A 23427-nucleotide genomic window follows, 5' to 3' on the forward strand; every position below is an offset into this window, starting at 1 on the left:
TGTGCGGGCGGGCCCCGCTGTGGCCTGAGGGGCGGCGCGGCCCGCTCCGCTCGCTCTGTGCAGAGACACAGTGTGCTGACAGCCCTCCGAGCCCCGCGTCCGGGCAGTCCTTACATCCTGCCAGCTGCGGTGGGCAGGGGGAAGGCTGGCGACCCTCGGGCTCCAGAGTGCCTTGGCTTGGCCACTTGCGTGCCATTTGCCGCTGCCTTCTCCTTCCCTGGTGGCACAGCTGAAGACCGGGCGGTCCATGTGAGTGACCAGAGGAAGAATAGCCCATGACAAGGGCAGTTCCAAATACAAATCTTAAGGAAATAAGCCGAGGCAGCTCTCCTGTCTCGGCTTTGTACGGGGCACTGACCGGCAGAGCGTGTCCCCCTGCCCCCGCTCCTTTATGCTATTAAGGTTTCCACCTCCGCGGAGTAGGAGGGACACCGGTGCAGCGCTCCACCTCTGCCTCAGGGACTGAAACAATTCGGATTTCACACACTTTTCACTAAACAAACGCTTCCCTCGGTTTCATTTTCTCCAGTTTTACCCTGATTGTTGGTTATCCTGGAGGAGGGCCGGCCCTTGCCAGAGCACATCTCCGTCTCCCAGACCAGTGAGTGTGTGTGTGCCACACCTCGCACCGCAGGCAGCATCCACAGCGCCGGTCCTCAGCCGCCCTGCTCTGCTCCCAAGCCACCCAGGCATCTCCAAGGCTTGTCCTCACCAGAGCAAACAGGAAAATAGAAGGAATATGAACTTTCCTTCCAGCTCTGCTTTTGCTTAGCAAGGCTTTTGCAAGTGTCCCTCTGGTCATGGAGGGGACCTCACTAGCACACAGCTCTGTGTTCCCCCTCTTGAGAGCTCAGACAAAACCTGGGTCACTGAAGGTCAGAGATAGGCGATGCTGTTCAACAGTTTGTGTAACCATGACAAAGGAGAATTTGGATCACTGCTGAATACAAATGCATACCACATAGGCAATTGCTCAGGCATGATAGGCAGCTGCAAAGCTGGAAAACATTTCCCATTGCTTGGAAATGCTGGAACATCACCACTGTCCCTAAAACTTTCATGGACATCTCTCATACTATTAGTGAAATGCTATTTAAAACTCCAGGGAGTGAAAAGCCAGGACAAGACCGCAACTGAACCATTCAGTCACCAGCACGTCCTACTGTAACAAAGGGAATCTGCACCAGAAAGATGGAGAGGCACTGAATTTCATTTTGGAAAGAAGACAAGTTTAAGATTTCTTCAGCTCGATAGAAAACTGTGCAACTACTGCACAGTCAAACTCCATTATTAACACTGATCTGCTGGAAAAGCTCCCCATTATGATCAGTGGATCATTCTCTTAGAAGAGGTACATGATTGGGTCTTATTCACAGCCATAGAAGAGAAAAATGTTACTTTAATCATGCCTTAGATACACAAACAACAACTCAAAGGGGTTTTCACCCAGGTAGTTGTCAGAAATTTTCTCTTTCTGCTCCTCTACTGTAAAAAACCATGGTGACACAGTGAGTCAGTATTTCTACTAAATAATTAAGTGTCTGGGCTCCTCATTTAGAGAAGCTGAAGACATTGAGCAGAAAATAAGGCACTTCACCCCACTGCATGGACAAGCTACCAAGTACTTTTACATTTTCCAAATGCTGAACAGATTTGTTTGCTATCTATTCTTTACATAACAGATATTTCTGAAATAAGGGACTGTTTATGCCATCCAGAACTTCTTCTGGATGTATCAAGAGTGCATCTGCCAACCTTTTGAGGAGCAGCATTTTCCCTTGCCTGAGTTGAACCCATGCTATCTCAGTGTCTTACCGGGGTTAGATAAATTCTATATATAGCTGGTTCAGGGGAAACACAATATTTGTTTTGTCTGATATAGGATAATAATCTGGGTGTTTCCTCAGCTGGCATTTTGCATCCTGCAGAAAAGGAGGAATTCTGATGAACTGACAGCTACACAGTTGGGAGACAAAGCTGTCAGAGGGTGATTCTTTGCATCATTGTTGCTGTGACACGGCCCCAAGCAGCCTGGACAACATGCAGAGGCACAGGGCATTCCTCACATTTGTAGTCTTCCCACATGTTGTGTTACAATAGATTTCAGTTATTGTGTACAACCAGAATCAAGTTCTGGATTTTCTTGGTTGAGCAAACAGATCACTGAGGCAAGAGCTGCAGGATTCTAACTGTTCACCTTCTGTGCTCCTATCTCCTCACCTTCACCAAGCTTATGACCACTTCTACCCTTCTTTCTATGCAGGAGGAAAGTCACTCCTTGAATTTTTTAAAAAAAGCATAGGTTAGACACCACAGGTATGAGATGAAAAAATGAGATTAGTAGCCTGTGGAAATTTATACTGAATTACATAAGTTATCATATCTCTTACAGAAAATTATAGAAATGCACCATTTGTGTCCCTGATGGACAGACTTCCCAGAAATGTTACTCCAGCTAAGAGGAGGAGACTGAGCTAGGAAAAGTGTCTTGCAAATGGTTCTTGTTGTAAGTGCAACATAACATTTCTGCTATCAACAGCATTTTTAATAAAGTATGCTATTTTATAAGCTTGGCAAGAAAGCAGCAGCTCTAGCAGTAGAAGGGGAAGTGGTTCATACCATTTATACTTATGCAGCTACTGTTCAATGGGTCTCATGAATCCAAAGCCAGCTGCTGTGAAGTGCTGTAGGTGCCCATTGAGGGGCTTCCTGAGGGAAGGGTGGGATAAAGCCTTTGCTGAATCATGGCTGCTAAACTGGGCTGCACTGATACAAGAGGAAAAATGCATATGCTGGGTTCTTGCCTTCCCTTCATATCTACTATCAAAACCATGTCTTGATTGCCTAAAAAAGTGAATGCTTAAAAATGCTGATGGATGCAAGTTAATATTTTTGAAAGGATCCAAGCCCTTTGCAATGTAACTTGAGTTACTTTTTAATGTTTACCCTAAGACTACACCTCCCTGTTGTAGAGTTGACCAGCTGGCAGCACCCTGCAGGTGTGGCAGGCTGTCCTTCCCTCACATTGCCTGAAATGCCCTCGCAAGCTCAGCAGGAAGAGACTGTGACATTTGGCTGTAGCGTTTTTTTTGCTTTTCATAGTTTGCATTTCTCATTCCTTCTAGCAGCCAGCTGCCTGAAAATTAATTCACAGCCTTTCTTTTCAGTTAGGCATCTTTTGCCTTGATTTATAAAAGCTTTGTACATTTTTTGTGTTGACTTGGTCAATAACTTGCAAATGCAACTATGAAGCGTTAAATTTATATGAAACTTGTTAAAGTGGAATTAGCTTTTATAGCCTCATGAAACAGAATGTATGTGTGCATATATATAGATATACATATTCCTATATCTGTGTGTATGCACACAGCCAACAACTTTGTGATTTTCTTTGTGTTCCTGCAAAGGGAAGGAGTTCTTTTGCCAGCTTCCTCAGCACTGAGATTAGTGCTAGAGGCAAACAAGCAGATAAATACATCACAAATCAAGCTAAGAAAGTTAAAGATTTTCAGTAGGCTTTTCTACCCAGTTTATTAATATGCTGTCCTAAGTGTCAGAGTTAAGAGGTTATAAAACAATGAAGGATACGTGGAGCAGCTATAGTGTATCCAGGTGATAATGACTCTTGCTATAATTCATCACAGAACAAGCTTGAAATGATATTGTATTCTTCAAAGGGGAATGTTTAGCAGCTGTTTGCCCCACCAGGGGGGCCCAATGGGTAGGTGCTTCCAATGGAGGCAGATAGTATACAGCGAGTGACACCGGTTGGAAGGCTTGAAGAGGCAATGAGTGATCAATATGTTTCATTTGAACTACTAGTTCTTATCACTTAACCAAGAGGTTTCCAGATACCTCAAACTCACCAGCTGAAACAGAGTGGAGAAATGGTGAAGTTGAGGTGCAGTTCAGAAAAGGGCAAAACTACTCCCAACAATGTCACTGGTAAGTAGTGCCACCACACATGACAGAGATCAGGGGCAGCTCAGAGGATGCTGCCTGCAGCAGATAAATCTGCAGGACACTGCCTTCAGTAGATAAACCCTTGATGCACCTAATGTTTCATTCTGAGGGCTTGCTGAGCTGAAGCAACTATGGGCTTTAAGGTTTGTTTTCCAAATGCCAGTAAGAAGACCAGAGCTTATCTCTATGTATTTGGTATTAGAATCATGTATCCTTGTAGTGCAAAAGCTTTGTCATGATGTCCAATTTGAACCTTTCAAGGCATAATTTCTGCCTGATTTACTCTCGATGTCTATTGAGAAGAATTTGTCTTCATTGTTTTAACTGTCTTTCAAGTACCCATAGGTTGCTTCTAGTTCATTTTTTAGCCTTCTTATTTCTCAGCCAAAGAAGCCTAGCTCTCCAAATCACTTTCCATGCCACATTTCAGACCCCTAATTACCATGGTAGTCTTCTACAGGGCAATCTCCAGTTTCTCAGTCTCTTTTCATGGGGCAGATCCAGACCAGAGACAGTATTCCAGATATGGCCTCACGGCCTCACCTAGATGGGGATAACAATTTCCCTTATTTTGCTAGCCATGATCATCCTGGTGCAGCCCAATATACTATTTGCATATTTGCAGACTTTGAACCTGGAGCTCTCTGTAACCCTCAGATCCTTTTCTACAGGGTTGTACAGATCTACCCATTTGCAAACCTTTGCAGTTCTCCTTGTTGACCTTCGTGAAGCTGCTGTTAGCAACTCAGTATTCACAGGTCCATCTGAATTCTCTCACCAATCAGTACAACTCAAAATAAATATTTCTACCTTGAACATATTCAAACTACAATGAGAAAAAGGTAGATTAAACTGATTTACTGCTGTTAAAATCAACAGAAACCTTCTATACATAATACTATGTATACCCTCCTATCCTTTCACTTGTTTAGGAAGAATTCCAGCCAAAATCATGTCCTTCCTCTTAGTTCCATGGAAATACACCTGTATTCAGCTCCAGGAACCTATGTCTAGTTACACCAATAAAATATCTCAATCACATTTTCTGGTCTTGTCTTGAAACTGATGGCTACAAGTCTTTTTTCCCCCTGAAATCCTGAGAACTTGTGATGACCTGTAAATTACTGTTTGCTATGTGCTGCAGGTGTTCTGCACCAATGCTTAAGCTTCTGTCTGATATGTTACTATTTAGATTTCTCTGTCCTTCTACATTTGATAGCAACTTAATATTTTGTGGAAATCCAACTGCTTTAATTTTAGGTTGACATACAAACACTGCTAACCACGTTATTGGAAAGAAATTAGTGTTGTCTTAATAAATGGCTAGGAGAAGTCAGTTCACACAGTGAATATGTCTGCCAGTAACTTTGCTGACCATGTAAAGTCAAGTATGTTTGAAATGTACTTCTGAAATCAAAGAGGACCAGAGGACCAGTTATGCATTTTACACTCTAACTGCAAAGACAAAATCAGCACTGAAAGCAGGGACCTCTCACTGATTTCTCTGAAAGCTGTAACAGAAAATTTCATGCATTTTGGCAGTTTTACTCCTCACTGCTATAAATACATATAGACTAGTGCCTCAAAATGCTCATATTCTTATTCCTTTGAGAATCAAGGAAAAAATGCCATATGTTAGTAAGTACAGTAAGTGGGGATGGAAGAAATTTTATTGTGCATCTGTATAAAATATCATTATTTAATGATTATGACCATAGTTTTAGAGTATGGATAGACAGATCTAAAGTATAATTATCTGCTCACTTCAACAGATGCATTAACAGCAGGAATGGAACTATATACTTATTCCTTTCAGTTGCAAATAATATAGGCCAGCTTTTTAATAGCACAGGGGAAAGGATTCTTTCATTTATTTTTCACAGGAGAAAGAAATTTTCAAAGATAATTAATGGTTTCAGGTGATTCCACTTTTGAGTAGTCTTCTTTCAAGACCTGAAAGTCAAAGGCTTGGGGAAGCACCTTGTAAAAAGGAACATCTGAAGTATCCTAAGTGGGACATACCACACCATGACTCATTTCTCAAATCCTCTCCAGGAATGATGAAGATAAGGCAGTGTCATGTGGGAAGCATTTTTATAACAAACGGTAGAACTGCTGTGTATAAAATGAGACTATAACACAACCCTGATAAGCAAAGGGGATATATCAATAACTGTTTTATTTTAACAGCTGTTTGAGGTACCAGATGACTTTTGCTGTGTATATTGTCACCTTCTGATTAGAAAGAGAGAGATACACACACACACAAAAGTAACATCATGATTCTAAAATATTCTAATATGCAAGACATAATTCAAGATCAACCAACTGAAAAGACATAATTTTCCTATTTTAAATTTGGCAAATATGAATCTAAAACTCACCAATTTAATCTCTATTCTCTTGTTCACATATAAGGCTTTCTTTCCACTACAGGCTACTTTAATGGGATCAGTTACTAAAGGAAACTCTTTCCAATAGGGCCTATTTGAATTTAATTCTTTTTTTTCCCCTATGCATCAAGTTAAATCTTTCCTAAAAAAAGAAAAAAACGTATCAAGAAATGGCTAGTCAATAACCATATTAATCCATGTTAGACATATCATAGATTAATAGAAAGGGACCTTAAAAATCCTCTAGTTCCAACTCCCCTGCCATGGGTAGGGACACCTGCTCTAAGCCCCACCCAGCTTTGAACAGTGACAAGGATGGGGCATCTACAACTTCTCTGCATGGTCTGTTCCAGGGTCTCTCCATCCTTCAGTAAAAATGTCTTCCAAACATCTAATCTAAATCTCTGGTTTAACTTAAAACTATTCCTTCTTGTCTCCTATCTTGTCTCTGTAAAAAGTTCCTCTCTTTTTTATAAGCCCCCTTTAAGTATTAGAAAGCCATAGTGAGGTCTCCCTGGGCCTTCTCTTCTGCTGGCTGAACCACCTCAGCCTGTCTTCCTAAGAAAGGTGCTCTCTCCTGGTAAATCAGAAAAAGCTCTGTACACATCTACCCTGCATGGGCACACCACTCTCCATTACATGCACAAAGATTGAGTAGTTGTATAAAAATGTGGGTCCCCAAGAATGCTATTTGCATACTGTAAACTGCAGCACGTGTGGGCTTTTGATCGCTTTGCAAAAATAATTTTACCTCCTCTCTCCTCAACATTTTTTTCCGAAATACTCCATTTATATTTTTCCTAGTAGTCATTATGTATTATGTAGTCATTACCACATAATAATACATAATAGTTTTTTCTTTGTTTCTTTCTTTCAAGATCATGACCCGCACCAGCTACATCCCCCTGGAACAAGGGAACTGTCAAGGACAGGAAAAAAATGTGGCATTTAGCCCATGAAATTTGGAAGCCTCCCCCAGAAATTATCATGTTGACTATGGACATCTGTGTCTTCAAAGAGAAATGCAAAATCCAATTCTTTGATCTAATCCTCTGCTCAGTAACACCACATTTATAAACAAACATGCATCATATAAAAATCAACATTAACTTTCTCCTGTTGAGCAGGGAGAGAAGGCTCCCTCTGTGCCCATTTTATTTTTGGGACACAACTGGCCATTACAGCAAAGAGATGCTTTATGTAAGCACCTAGATAGGTGGGGATTTTCAAAACTAATAGCACATTGAGCACTACCAGTGTGGTGAGTGAGTCAGTTTTTGCCATTAACGCCTTGCAATTCTAACCACATATTCAGCTGAAATCCCACCTGAAATCTGCCGATGAAAGCAGCTTTAGCTTGATCACAGCAGTGACAGGGAATGAAGACACACATCAGGCTGATGAGCACTGAAAAAATAAATTGTTCGTCCAGATGGAACTCGATAGCTCTCTTCACACTCTTCATTCTTTGGCAAGATCAGGAGCTTTGGATGGCAATTAAAGCTTACCCAGCTGCCAAGTGTCCTAATTATACACCCAAGAAATCCCACGTTTCGCCTTCTACCTGAAACATCCCTTGTGCCACATTCATTAAGCTCATTACAGTCAGACCTGCTGTTGCTAGCACTGATGTATATATACAAAACTCCCAAATAAATCCTTGCTTGCACCCAGCCCCACCAGTGAGGAATCCTCCTGAAGCACTGCATATGCTCTGTGGTGTTCACCAGCCTCTGTGTCACACACAGATTTTCTCAAGGCCGTTCTGGGCAGTGTTTTCCCTCATCCACCACATTTCCAGTGTTTTTCAGCCCACCCTCCCTTGTTCAGGGCACTTCTCAGTCATCATTCCCTTCCTGACTACTCACGCATTGGCCATTTGTTTCTTCTGCTCACACTGAGCTTCCCCACATCCTTTCCAGCACACAGGATCTGCATTGCTGCCCACGTGTGGGCTGTGTCCGGGGTGCAGTGCTGCATGAGTGGGGTGCAGTGCCAGCAGGATGCTCACCTGCACGGGCAGTACCCCCCAGCAGGTACGGCACGAGCTGCATGCGGCACACAGAGCCACCAAGGGCAGTGGGACTGACTGCACTGTGATGGACTTGTCTGATTCTCTTGGAAATGAAGCCAAATCCTTTATGTGTTTGATAAGTACAGTGTTCATCCATCTTTTGTGAACTGAGGCAGGTCTGGGTTGTGAGGAAAGAGCAGATTTTACTCCCCTCATAAGGAACAATATAGCAAAAATTTCTCAGAATTTCATAATTACTTTCATTTTACTGGCATGGTTTTGGAGCTGTATAAATAAAAGTAACTAATGGACAGCTGAGTTTGAGCAGTGCAAACAGCTTCCAGGAATTCCTCCTAATCGTCCTTGACCAAAATATGCATTTTTTCCCAGAAGTTTTCAAAATGTCTGATCTGAATCTAATGCTATTAGTGAAGATGTGCAAAATATGATAATGAAAAGAGCCGCTAAATATTTGGCCTCTTATTTTATCATGATGATTAACATTTTGTTATGAATTATATTGGGAAAACCTGTTTAGTACCTGCGGATTCAAGAGCAAGAGGTCTAAAAAGTTCCAAAAACCCAAAGGTAATATAGCATTCTAGTCAGCCCAACAGCTCCAGACCACATTGCTCAAAACATTCTGTTGCATAAATCACTTTGTTTATGCACAAAATGGTTAGATTACATTAAATAAGACTAGCTGAACAGGGTTCAGCAATATTCACCAAGTAGCAACTAAGCTGTGGGAAACATCAAGGGAGAAAAGAAAGGGGCAGAGGGAACCCATCAGTCCCTGTGAGCCACCCATAACCTTTTAATTTACATCTAAGGAAGAGGAAGGTTAAAAGAGTATTGTGAACATTATAAAGTATTTGCTTGTGTTACACTTTTTTTGGGCCATTTTAGTAGCATTTTGGTTGCAATTTATTCTCAGCCTCTGGTGCACTGCTCTGGAAGGGCAGAGAAGCCTTAAAGGTAGGCATGAACAAATTTATACTGCCAGAGAAGCACAGGGGCACCTTAGACCTAATGAAAATGTCTCCACTATCAGAGAAAGGTAAAATATTGAATGGCTGATACTATTGTTGATGCAAAAAGGAGTTAAAAATTTCACTTCATCTCAATGTGTTATAGCTCACCAATAAATGCCATAGTAATTATCTTTTAATACAAATAATTCACATGCACATAAACCATTGCAAATAAAGCCTGAGGGGAATCCTCCTTGAAGGAGAAAAAGACCAGCTGTCCTGCATCAGTTAAGCACCAAAGGGATGCCCCACTTTTTCATAAAAGCTCCCAGTCAGTTCTAGGTGTGGGATCATCTATCACAATAGGCAATGTGCCATCTCTCACACTGGTGAAGTGCTGTGTAATTTGCAGTGCTGTGAACATGGTTTGTTGTTATATTTGATAGGGACACAGGACATAATTACATCATTTTTACATTTAGCTGCTACGGCAAATTCTTAACTGACATTAGCTTCTAGGGGTTTTCCAGCAGTAATGAGGAAGAAGACGGGTGAAAATACATGTTCTAAACTTCTTAGGAGACTTTATTTTTAAGAAGAGGTTTAGGAAAAAGCATGAATAATGTCTATATAGGAATGTTTTATTAGTAGTATTTTTGTTTTGTTGTCAGTTCATTTGGACAACATCCCAAATAAGACTAGTGTACCAAAAGACACAATTTTAAATTTTTTTTCTAAGGTCTAAGTCTGGCAGTATCTGTCGAGATATGTCACAGCAAGACCAGTTTTCTTCTCCTATTTGCAATTATTTGTAAGCACTGCTGTCAGGCAATATTTGAGTCTGGAAACCAGCTCCGTGAAAAACGATAGCTTACAACCTCTTAGGAACATTTTGGGTGCAATATTGATCATACTTGCTGACTATTGTGACAGATACTCTCCAGGACACAAAGCAAAAAGACCCTTCCCGCAGAGACCTTCACAATGGAATTTGAGGAGAGAGACCCCAATCACAGTGCATACTCCGAGATTCCCTGGGGTTTACTGTCATTAAAGAACTGGAGGCTGAAATGTCGGCACACCAATGCCATCCCCAAACCCTGATCCCAGGGAAATGCTGAATGATTGAAGATTAGCAACTACTTAATCCATTTTGGCCTGGAAAGAATTTAAGAAGAATGAGAAGCTTGAATTAAAACTTGAGTAAGCCTGAAGCTATCTTGACATGTTTGTGAAATAAATTCCCTCCTGACACTTTTCTATTATTTCAGTTCTTGGATCATCATTCTTTGCATGCTGGGACCAACAATGACTTTTATTGTAGCCTGCCCAATTTTCCTCTTGCACACAAAGGGAAAGCTCCCTTGGTGAATGCCAGAGGCAAATACTGCTTTCTCAAAAAGTTACATGGGAGAAGTATGCTTTGGCTTTTGTTTGCATACTGTAAGATTCAGCCACACTGAGAACAGGCTGAGTCATTCATAAATATGGCCTTTGGACTTTAAAGGTCAGCTGTGCTTTTCATAATAAAAACCTGTTAACATAGAATCATCCTGGCAAACACAGCAGTTTTAAGTGAGGTATCACAAAAGGACCCACCGGGATGAACACCCCACCCATAAACTGTTGCTCTGCAATCTACAACAGGCAGTAACAAAACAATAAAGTTTTCAAGTGAAGGTGGCTTTGGAAAGGTCTAGGAAAACCTACCTATATTTTTCACGTAGGGAAGAAGAAGTTTACAGAAATGGCTGACACAGCAAAATTTGAGAATATGTAGACATCTGTATACAGGTGGCCAGCTTAGGAAAGAAACATGCAAAGGACCAGCTCATGGATGAGACTTGCAGAGAAATGACAAGGGCTGGTTGCAAATAAGAGAATAACATTTGGGGCCTAGAAAAGAAGCACAAGCTATTTTCCAAACATAATGAAAAACTCAAACTCTTTCAGGGGCTTAAGGGTATTTAAATGCAAATGAACTTCCTCCACTCAACCCAGAATCAAGACCTGCTTAGAAATTGTTGCATTATTTTCTGTTGAGTAATCATAACATCTGAGCACCCAGCATAGTTTGGGAAAGGACTGTGAGCATGGAAGCTGGGTGTGCATGGGATTATCTCCTGTTAAATAGCACAGATGTCTGCTCTAAATGTCACAGCACCTTCCCAGCTGGGTACTGTGTACATCTGTTTAGTGGAGACCAACTCCCTTACACATGTGCCCGAGTGCCAGTACTCACTGGAAACCTGCTATTTTTATGGAAATGAGACAGAAATATGTAGAAAGAGTAGCATGGAGTTACTTTTATACAAGAGCCGTAATATACTTTAAAATTTAAATGAGGTTGATGAAAGGCTGTGGGATGACAGACACCAAAGTCCTCCAAGCTCATGCAAGCAGTACTGGGAAGCAGCTGTGCCTTGTACTGCACTCTGCATCACCTGCCTCCTAAGCCTCTTCCTTTCCATTCCTGACAGGAGTCTCACCACCTCCCTTCCATTCAAGCTCTCTGATTTGAGTAACTTCCACTTCTTCTTACCCTTTTTGTCCTCCCAAAAGGTGTCTAGGCTCCAATATTTCTCTACAACTCAACTGAGAAGTCTGAGCTGACCTGGTTGTTACTGCAGCATAGCACCCCTTCTGTCACCCTTGCTCTGAGCCACCCCGCTGGCTTGTAATGTTTCTTTCAAACTGCCCAACGCTGGGATCCCTCAAAGCCACAGCTCCTCATGATTCATCCAACCTTCATCAGGTCTAGGCTTCTCAGAGTAAGCCTGAGGTCAGTGGCAGCTGTCCCAGGTCCTTGTGACCTCAGGAGAAATGCATTTACCACCTTCAGATCTACTTCTTGCTTGTCCTTTTAAAATCCAGCCCTGGTCTCATCATACACACATCCCTGGTGCTCCTTCCAGGCTCACCTAGACCGATGTTCTCTTTCTTCTGTGCCACCTCTCCATAAGGAAATGTTTTGCTAATTCTGCTCAGTTTATCACATCTTGTCTTTTAAATCCCTTCTCAAATTCCCTCTCACCAGCCTGCTCACAATGCAAACACAGTAATGCCCATTTATTTGCTTCAGCTTTATGCCACATTGCAATATGACTTAACTCTTTCCCTGGGTTGCCTGGTGAGGTGCCAAAGGAGAAGCTAGGGGGACAGGACAGATTCCTGAACACAGGGGAAGGCTGAGAAGGAACCAAACACTTCTCCCAGCTACCCTTATCAATTAGTGTCACCATGGTCCCCACCCCCAGGTTCTTCATCCCCTCTTCTGTCAGCTCTTGGTCATGCTTAAATTTGCAGTACTGGGCTCTCTGGCCAGGAAACTTGTACCATCTCAAAAAAGAGAATTTTCCTGAAAATAACTAGCAAATTTCTGGGCACTGCCAATATACCAAAGGGAAGGCTGCTTCTATTTCCAAAGAATATGAAAATTGATTGATTTGGAAATACTTGTTTATAGTGTTTGATAAATGTTTACTTGTGCTGATTAGGAGTGACGCTATTCCTATGCCCAGTTTATTTGTGTGTGATTAGAATTATGTATCATCTCAGCTGACTGTCTCTTACACCAATTTAAAAAGCCAGTGCTGGAAGCCTTCAAGTGAGCATGGGAAGATGGAAAATGAAACAAGAAATTAGCCACATATTAGAATATCTGTGCTACTGGATTTCTATGGCAGATATCTAAATGCTGAAATCCCTCACATTGTATTGTTTCCCTGCTCTACACCCAAAAAGACATCAGAGATATTGTCATAGTTTCTACAAGTTGAACTTGTTAAGGTTTGATCCTGTAACCTCTGCAGATTATGAAAAGGTCTATCCCTAGTGAAATATATATTTAATTTGTATGTGCAGTAATTTTTTTTTAAACTAGACCCAGGTTTATTTTATACAGAAGCCTTACGGATGACATTTTCTTAAGCTTCAAATTGTACTCCAATGAGTAAGATCTTATTTTAACTTGCTTATAAGGATTTATCTTGGCAAGTGGCTGCAATGTGCTATTTTATTTGTAGTTAATGTCCTGAAAATCAAGGCATCACAGCCATGTTTTCTCCTCTGCTATTAGAGCAGTAGGGAAGAGATGTGCCAGTGATGCCTGAGTGAATTTATGAGACAAGCTGTCATGAAGATGGAAAACAAGGGAAGAAGTGGCTGTGGATGGATGAGTGAGCCCATGTGGGAAGAGTGCCTGGAATCCTCACAGGACACACCATGGGGTAGCTGGGACCTGTATATTGAGAGACACTTATTGCCTCAGTAATGACGAGGAAGATGAGTATCCCAACCAGGCAGCAAATAGGCTGAAAATGAATAGCAACAACTGGATACAAATAAAATTTATAAAAGCATGCTCTAAAGCTAAGCAGAGAGATTCTGATGTAATTTAGAATCCCAGCCTAGGCAAGTGATCCAGACTAGAAACTCCCCTGAAAGCATAGGTCTCTCCCTGTATTTTAATACACAAAATCAAAATTCCGATTTAGGCAATCACGTAAGTGTACATGCTTGTATCTTCAAGCACTATTTTAAGAGTGATAGGCCAAAGATATGTCATTTCCCGCAGAGAAAACTGAGCTTAGGAAGAACAGATCACCTTTCTGCCTTGAGTTTACACATACTGGTGCTGACTCAAGGGAGACTTTCCTAGGAAAAACTCAAGGAGGATGAGAATAAAATAACAGGCAGAAGAAAAACTATGAAGACAGGGTGGATATGTTCTGGTTGCCATTAGGAGAAGCAGGTTAGGGATGTTAACACTCTTCTCAAGTGTTAATATCTCTGCAAAAATCTGACCTGAAATACAGGGCTCAGCATTGCAGTAATGCATTTTCTGTGTCTGGCTCTAAGGAGCAAAGAAATCCATTTCTGCAACAGGGCTTGGACTTTAGCTGGGACTGTTCTCCCATCCTTCCTGCCCAGTACCCAGGCAGTCACCTCAGAGCTCACCACGCACAGGTACTTGGAACTTGTTTTTAAAAGCCAGATGTCAAAAGGACAGCTTTTTCCTCTCAAAATGGAAAACTTCTTGTACTAGAATCGAATAATTGAAAAGTTGCTGAAACAAGAGAGTGACAGTTAATCCTGTCCAAAGGGTAGATCTAAATTCTCCCTGGAAAGGCTACTGCATTTGGGATTATATATAGTGGTTAACCAAATATTCAAGGGACATTAGTAATTACCATAACATCCCACCACTTACTCTGTCAAATGTGCAATTTATGCAACAAACCCATAACTTCAAAAGGAATTTGTTTACTTTAAAAATAGTTGAAAATACATTTCCAACCCAGAGTTTTTCCCCCAGTGCCTCCCTGTCCCCACCTCAAAAATGTGTGAAAGGCTTTTAGGTGTTTTGTGCAAACACCTTTCCAGGGGAATTTTCCCTCAGTGCCATTCACTTCTAATGTGTGCCATGCCAGGGCACACAGCTCCTTCCCTTCCCTGCTGTCCTGGCAGAGGTGTCTGCTGGCTGCTGTAGGAGATGCTGCCACTGCTGCTGGCCCCCAGGTCCAGAGCCCTCCTGCTGCCCCATGCATCCACTGTGGAGAAAGCCAATTGGCTTTCAAGGTCAATGGAGCAGGGGAAGAGGGTCACAAAAAAGGTTGCTGAACAGAAATCAAACTTTATGCTGCCATTTCTAAAAACCTAAGATTTATGAAAAATATATATCTGGAAGGAGAAATACATCAGGGAGTTGTAGATGGGTGTCAGGAGCCAACAGTTCCCACCTTTCTGCAAAACCAGCACCAGCAGTCCAAGCACCAGTGGTGTATTTGGGATGAAGGAAAGGGATGCTTCTCTTAGCTGCTTTACTCTGGACTGCAAACAAGATGCAGCCCTGGCTGGACAGCCCCTACCCACAGGGAGCAGCTCCTCTCCATGGAAAACAGCCAGCTCTTCCACCAGGAACCTGCAGCTGTCAATGGCAAACCAACCAGCCCTTACTGATTGACTCAGGACCCTAAAAATAAGAGCAGCTAGTTCCAACCCCTGTGCTCTTGGATCTCGTAGCCCTGATGCTGAGCTGACCCACCACTCCTGGAGAACTTTGCCAGCCAGGCACTGGCCCAGACTTTCTGTAACCCTGATACAGCTCTGCCATCTCAGTGAGGTGCCATGCTGCTAACCCAAGGTTTGCTCTTTAACTCTGATGCATGTTCAGTAACTTTGCTTCTCACCTACGCTCTGAGAACAGCAGATGCTCTTAGGGACAAGGGATCAGGATTGGTCCCTAATAAAGCCATGCTTTTGTAGAAGCACTTCAGTTCATGATGGCATTTATTTAAGACTGGAATATTTATAGACAAATGGAACAGAATAGTGGAATAAAAATACACTTTATAACTTAGGTTTATGCTGTTAACTGACAGTACTGGTAACCAAGAAAGAAGTAATGCTGGGTTATATAATTTTGCTCAATCGGTCCAGCTTGACATTTTAGGCTGAACTTAACTGGTCCCCTAAGCTTGTGCCCACTGCCTTCACCAGGGCCTAGGACAAGGTTCCCAGCCTCCCCCTTCCCTCAGCACAGGCACAGAGCTGGCTGCTCCTTGCAGCAGGGCACGATGGCCAGGGAGAGCCTCGGCTGCACGGGAGGCAGCTCCCACGCCTGGGCACAGCTTGTGTCCATCTGTCCCCCTGCCCTCTCCCTGGGCACAGCATCACCTGCAGAGCTCTCCTGACCACCCTTCTGCCCTGCCTTCTGCTCAGTTCTGCCTCTGCCCTTGATGGCTCTGCAGCTGAGCCTGCATTGGCAGAGGTTCATTGCTAAAATAACTCCATAAGGCTTAAAGAAAAGATCTTGCAAAGATATGGGAACTGAAAGCCCCACTTTGTTCATATTTGTCTTCCCTTGGCAGTATGCATGCCACAGGGCTATCTTCTTGCTTCCAGGCTGAAATAGAAATGCAGTAATGCATACTTGGGAAGTTCTGTCATTGCAGTAATCATTTAATAGTGACAAATAAGACAGGGAATAAAACAAACAGATGGAAAATGGTCACCCCTATCCATGAACACCTGCTCTGGGATGCAGTCTGTAATGATCTATATACATGTTAGAGACAAAATTACTTTACCACCTGTTGGAGAGTATCTGTTCAGATCTGGGAATCAACAGTCTAAAAAGTACCTTGTAGTTTTGAAAATAAAATATTATCTCATTCACAAAAAAAGCTCTTGAATTGGGAAAAAAAAACAAGAGTAAAAATTTTCCTTAAAGAAAAGCAGTATGAGGCCCAGCATTATTTGTCCCCCAAGACAAGTCACCATCATAAACTTCCAGGACTTTTTCAAATGTGTGTTATTGAACCTGATTTTGTTTAAAAGAGGCATTCTTCTGACTGCAAACAAGGTGGAGCCTTTCATACATTTAGTTGCCAGGTCTTAAGACACTTAAGCAAAAGTCAAGAATTTTAAAGACTTTTAGGGCTTCTGAAGCCCATATTGAATTTGGGAAACCTACATACTCATTACTTCTGGAAGGAAAGGACAACCTGATGGTATGGATAAGCAAGATTTTAGGAGCATAATAATACTGGCAGGCATCCTAGTCCAAGTACAGTTTACATTGAAAAAACCCTTAGCAAGATGACCTTATATCTGTTCCCTCAGAAAAATTAGCTGTGTTTATTAGGTTTTTCCAGAGAAGCAGAGAAATGAAGCAAAGAAAACATGCTTCCATTCAACAGCACCCTCTCAGCAAAAGCTTCCAGTCTCCATCCTTCTTCTGGAATGTGTTTTCATTCCTGCATTTTGACAGTATCTCAAAATGCAGATGGACAGAGACCTCTTATGTAAAACTGGTGTGGCTTTGTGCTGTGAAGTCACTGTCTGGTAAAATTTCAGCTGTTTCTGTACATGAGGGTTTTAAGACTGGGATTTCTGGTCTTTATTTGTAAGAAGGGCAGATTTAGGTTTCCACAAACTGAGTAGAAAGAATTTTCTTTCTCCAGTCTACCCTCCCTTCTGGTGTTTATGGAAGAAGCAGAATAGGTCCTGAACACACACTGATTCATTCTCTTGTCTTTTTGAGTGCATATAAACACATTAAAACAGCTCAGTAGCTTTCCCCTGAACAAAAAAGCCCAGGTAGATGGTATCATGTGACAATTAATTTACTAAGGCAGCGATACTTGTGCACAAACAGAACAGACATAATTGCTGCTCTTGACTTTGAACTGAACCTTAATGTCCAATAATGTGTTTGAAAAAACTTAATAATGGGAAGAAAAGAAAAGCAGATGTAAATGGGAAGAAAATTGGAAGCAAGTGGGTTGAATTTTGGTGGCGATTATATAAAACAAGTGTGAGCACAGAGAATATATATAAAAGCCTTACTGCATACATCAGTATCAATTATAAACCATCATTCCAAAAATAACTTTCCCAGCAAAAAAACATATCCACAGGAGGAACAGAAGACTGTTATATAAAGGGATTCAGGGTCAAAAAGGAAGGTCCAAGAACAGAGATCTATTCACAAACTCTGAATTACTTCACCTCTTTGATGGAAAAATACAGGGCAAGCATAAGGCTTTCTCGCTTCATGTGGTTAAAACTATAAATACATTCTCTGCTGACCTGCAGGTACTCACTGATGCCAGGCAGACTAAAAGGGAATTCTTGCCAGCCTTTCACTCCTTTTTTTTTTTTTTTTTTTTTGATAACAGGTACATGTCCACAGTCCTTAGCCACAGCATGGTTCAAAAAATACTTTGGGACTTTTACCAGTAATAGTGGCTATTTTTACAGTCCTCTTGCCTAGATCTGTGGGATTTCCCCCATTAGATAATTGCTATTTTAAGAGTAACTTGTCAGCCAACATGAGAAAGATGAGATCCAAACTTTGCACTGTTTGTATCACCATCTTGAGTCAGTAATTGGTAATGCTGTAAAACAAATCAGATTAGGCATCTGAGGCACAGAAACAACCTTTGGCCAAACCAGGCCCTGTGAGTAGACCTGGCCCCAATAGAAAACCATTCAGTGTGTTTCAGATGCTGCCTACTGCTTTTTGGCAGAGAAAACTAATTAACCCTGTATCAAGATGCAGCCAATACTGCTTCTAACCCCTGCATCAGCCACAGGGTCATGGAGAGCCTGGCAGTGTCCCTCTGGATTTACCTTTCCTTGCAAAGGGCATCCCTGCAGGCACACGTCCTGCTGCTGCTGGCCAGTGTTAAACTTAGAGCAAGGCAGATTATGAAAGACTTCAGCTGTATGGGAAAGAAGCTGTTATTTTTCTTCCTGCACAGAAAGGAATGGATTTAGCATGTGTCAGACTTGTCTCTTTTTTTTTTCCCCTTGACAACTTGCAGCCCATTGTTTATCAAATGGCATCCTGACTCTTCTGTGTCACATTTGCTTTGACTAAAATACTTCACTTTAAGTAATACAATGCGCATGATGGCAAACAAAAATTCTTTAAAAGCAAGACTTTTCTGGAAACAAAGTTTACTATTTCCCACACATATTAGATGCTAATTTTATTAATGAAATAAAATATTTGCATATAACTCTGCTGCTCTCTATTCCAGATGAACCCAGAGTTTCATGTTGGCTCTTTCCAGTGTGACACCTGATTACATACATGGTGTAACCTCAGGTACCTGAGGTGTTACCTCACCTTCTTGCCTTCTAACTTTTTGTGTTTTCTCTAACTGTTCCAAAAACCACCTGTGTCATTCTCTGCACCAGGGAGTTTTGGGGCAGGCCAAGATAGATGATCTGTGTCTCTGGCCCGCACTGAGGTGATGCTCTATTGCATGTGATCCTGTGCCATCTCCAAGCAGAGAACCTGCCAGCAGCTCACTGGTCACAAGAAGATTTTGGCTGGACCCCAGTGCACTCCAGGATGACAACTGCTCCAATTTGTTAATAGCTTGAAAAATTTAGAGCAGTCTTAGCACTGCTCCAAATCCTCTGAGGCTGCGTAACTTCCCTGTTGCACGGTTGTGGCTATCAGAATCCACCTCCTCAGTCCTCTCCAGTGTAACTGTTTTAATTTTTGCCTTCAAACAGGCAAAATAAATAAGAAATTCCAAACGCAGTTCATGAGGAGAGCCGGAGTCACCTGCAAGAGCCTGCCAAAGACAGGCAGCTCCACAATGCCCTGCTGGCACCACTGCCTTCTGTTCATCCTGCTCATGCAACCTCCACTCATCCTCATTTGCAATAAAAAATTTTTACAAATCTTACTCCTTAAAGTTCCTGCCTGTGAACTATCACACTATTCTGAGGGGTTTCAGGTGGCTGCAGCCCTTCCAGGCTGATAGCTTTGCTGTAAAGGACTAATGCATTAAAGGGTTCAAGTATTTACGATCCTGAAACAAGACCAGATCTGCAAAGGGTACTTTTACTGTAACACTCATTTACCATTTTTAAATGGTACCATCTTCTCCTAAAGACAATATTCGTGTTTGGGTTTTTTTAAAAACAGACAAACAATATTGTTTTGAACTTACTTAAAATTTTCTTTGGAGATTTTTTTGTTCAAGCAGCCACATGATCTGTACTTACTTACAGAAGGTCTACAGTGCTTTTGCTTTGGTTTTTTTAGAGTAAGCTATACTTGTAAATAAGGCCTCTGATGACTAAAATGGCATGGGATCAACGTGTGAAGCTTTTTTAGGCTGTTATTAGAACATCTAAGAAACCTGGTTCATTTTTTCCTCTGCACAGGCAAGTTTCCTCTGCCTCTGTGTACAGCAACAGAAGAGAGAAAAACACTGGAAGATTTTGGAAAATATGATAGTAAAACTACAAACACTGACAGGTGGGCTCAGAGGAGGTAAATCTCTCCATCATTTTGTTTTTAATGGACCAGATTTGATAGTGAAGCACTGCCTTCCCCTCCTGTTTAGGAAGGAGCCTATTTATAGAGGAAGATGGAAAGGTCACAGGGCTACAGGGCTGGAGCATCCGAGGATGGCATTAGCATTTCACTCGAATTCCTTAGCTCTGCGGAGCCACTCCAGTCTCCTTTGCCCTCATGCCTCTCAAACCCTCCCAGGGACCCCTCCTGCAAGCAGGGGTGAGCTGGCTCAGCCCAGGTTGTGCATGGGTCCATCCCCAGGAGCAGCTCACACACTCTGCCCAGATGTGCCATTTCTGGGCTGCAGCTTGGCCACGAGCTGCTGGCTGCCTGCTTCAGCTGGGCACAGCTCTCAGAGCAGCAGCGAGGTGGCCAGCAGGCGAGGACAGCTCAGGCACGGCAAAGAGGGCACTGATGGCACCTCCCCAGCCATAACCTCCCTTTTGGTGGTGCTGTGTTTGTGATGGCTGGCAGCTCCCTGTGCCCAAGGCAGGGCTGTACCCACAGCCTTGCTGTGCACCCACGCTGCTGGCAGCTGTGTGGGACCATGGGCAAAATGAGTAGAACAGTTTCTTGTTAGGAACATTTGAAAGCAGTTTTAGAGAAATGCATCACATTTGGAAAACTCTGTGTCACAGAGCTGCTGTTTCTGGATGGGGAAGACAGGAGGTGGAAGTGCAGCTTTACACAAGCAGGAGGAAAAAGCTTGGCAGTGCTTTCAGCGCCAGAAAATCTGAGCCTGTTAGCATGGATGGAACAGCGATTGCCCAAGCATTCAGGTAATTTTTCCCAAACAATATTCCTGAAGGGCTACTTTTTCTTTTTTTTTTTTTTTTGTGCTGCACAGCATCTCTCAGGTCCTGCGCTACTACAGCCCATTACTCTCCTGAGGACAGCAGGAATGAGTAGCAGGAAATGTCCCAACAGGAGCCCAACCCCAAGAGGCAGCACACCACCCACAGCACCTCTGACCCTCTTCCCTGCTGACTCTATTCCCAGTGTGGATGCTCACCCTCCCACGGTGACATTGACATCCTCACAGATTCTCTGCATCACAAATGAGCTGCAAAGTGCCAGTGAGGGAAGAGGAAAGGACACCTTTGAACTCCTGCCCTGGTCTCTCTTCTCTGGCAGCCAAAATCTGGGCAGAGCCTTCCTTCAAACTGCAGCAGCAAAGGCTCACCCAGGGGTGCTCACTGGGGGTGGGTCCAGCCACGTCTCCATGCCTGGGTGGTGCAGCCAAGCTAACCAGCTGGAGTGTGGAGGAACAAGGACTGCTCCGCAGTTTTAAAAGGGGAAATTATTTTTCTGCCAGACCATCCCAAGCTTCCAGCACTCACCACACCATCTGACCATGGGCTACATTTAAAACATGCTTCTGGCTCCTTCTTACCCAGGAAAGGACATGAATAACAAGCTGGTACAACTTTCTTATAATGCCACATTTTCCAGGTTAGTAAAACCTCTGGCAAAAACACGAAGAACCGGATGGCTCGCTGTGTGCCAGCACACCAGATGCAGGATGGATGCCTGTATGATGACAGACAGCTGGACATCACCTTCTCTAGCAGCACCCAGGCCTGGGAAACACCCTGACCCTGGGGAGGTGGAAAGGTAGGGTGATTCAGAGAAGACAAGTACCCATTTTCCAATAGCCCTTCTACCAAACCAAACACTTGGAAGCACTGGTGGAGCCATGAGCAAGTTGTGGGCAGTAGAACTAATGAGACTTCATTTCCTATGGATCTGTCTCTTGTGGTTGGACTTTTCCAGTGTCTGAAGACCATATGAGCACCAAGGAGACACTCTCTGTGGTCAGGATGTTCACAGCCTCTCCCTCTGCATTCCCACCTTGGATTCCTCCTCCAGCCTATAACTGGAGCTGGGCTCAGGCCATCAACTCTCCAAGGGCATCGGCAACACCCTCTTCCCCCAGCTCCTCACCTTCCCTTCCTGGGCTCTGCATCTGGCTTAATCTCTTGGAAACAAATACTTTCACTGCGTGGTTGGCTGAAATAGATCCAGTGGACTCAAAAATAGAGGGCAAACTAGCAGGCAGAAATGACTAACAAAAATGCCTATAGTAAGAAAGCCAGCATAACAACCTTACATAAACATTAAATATAAAGCAGGAGCAGCCCACATCCTCGAGACAAGAAGCCACAAATGAAAACTTTCTCAGGGCCAGAAGATGCTGGGCATGTACCACACACCCCTGAGCTCTCAGGGCAGTGAGGGAGAGGGAGGGAGCTCCCAGTTACCTCCCTGGATATCAGCACTGTCAGCTGCCCGAGCTCCCCCTGCATCCCCAGAAAGCCCAGCAGTGCAGTCCCTGCTGTGGGCATGAGGATCAGCAAGCATCCCAACCACTGCAGTCCTGCCACAGGTCACCAGCACAGCAGCACAGGGCTGAGTGGGAAAAGGCTGGTAAACCCATCTGTTTGGTACACAGCTGGGCAGGCACACACTGCATTTCCCACATTAAAAGTAGATCTGTTTTACATATGGTGCTTACCCTCAGTGAAACTAATTATGTAGTGCCAGCAAGGAAACACTGAGCTTTGCTGACCTGCACATGGTTCAGTGCCACGGACTGACTGTTGCTGCACTAAACACCGCCTCACATTAATCTCTTGCAAGGGCACAGAGACTAATGTTTCACCGTGAAGATACACAACAAAATAAACAGAGCAGATCAGATGCAGAAATGAACGGTTACCCAGCTCTGTTTACAATGTTGGAGGTGTCATATGCCCAAAGCTATACAGCATTTAAAATAGACAGAAAATGAGGTCAGGCACGTTCTAGTGACCATGGGGCTTGCTGTCAAAGGCAGGAGCGCGGTGCAGTGTCACAGTGCCTGCTGGAGGGGACCAGCGACTGCCCTGCCCCGGGGCTGCAGAGGGAGGGAGCGATGCCGGCACAGCCCCTGCACGCACGCTGGGCAGGAGCCAGCGGCAAACGCGGCTGGGCTGAGCGAAGGGCGCTTGTCGCCATGGAGAATCAGCAGCTCCGGCACCTCCGGAGCGCTATCCATAAGGCACAGCCAGACTGATCACGGTGGTGCACACAAGAGAGACTCTAGGCATAAACAGCAATGAAAGAGGCTCGCACTGGGTTCGGAATTCCAGCCTGAATTATCCAGTGATCTTCTATTTCCCCTATGGGTTGGCTTCCCACGTGTAAAATGCAGAGGCACATAGAGATAGCTTTACCCACTGACAGTAGAACACATGCACTAAGACTGAACGGCAC

The 23427-nt window shown here is 43.3% G+C and overlaps 1 protein-coding gene across 1 annotated transcript; it reads right to left on the reverse strand.

The window, feature by feature from the left end:
* On the reverse strand, positions 1–20529 carry LOC146766753 (uncharacterized). Its single transcript, XM_085586035.1, is given in 6 exon segments — positions 1–3824; positions 5339–5370; positions 8225–8555; positions 10286–10378; positions 11055–11095; positions 18551–20529. Coding segments are annotated over 6 exon segments (855 nt in total). The 5' UTR covers positions 18682–20529; the 3' UTR covers positions 1–3597.
* Positions 20530–23427: the final 2898 nt, after the last annotated feature.

Source organism: Lonchura striata, chromosome 8, assembly GCF_050655825.1.
Source record: "Lonchura striata isolate lonStrDom1 chromosome 8, ASM5065582v1, whole genome shotgun sequence".
Lineage (NCBI taxonomy): Eukaryota > Metazoa > Chordata > Aves > Passeriformes > Estrildidae > Lonchura > Lonchura striata.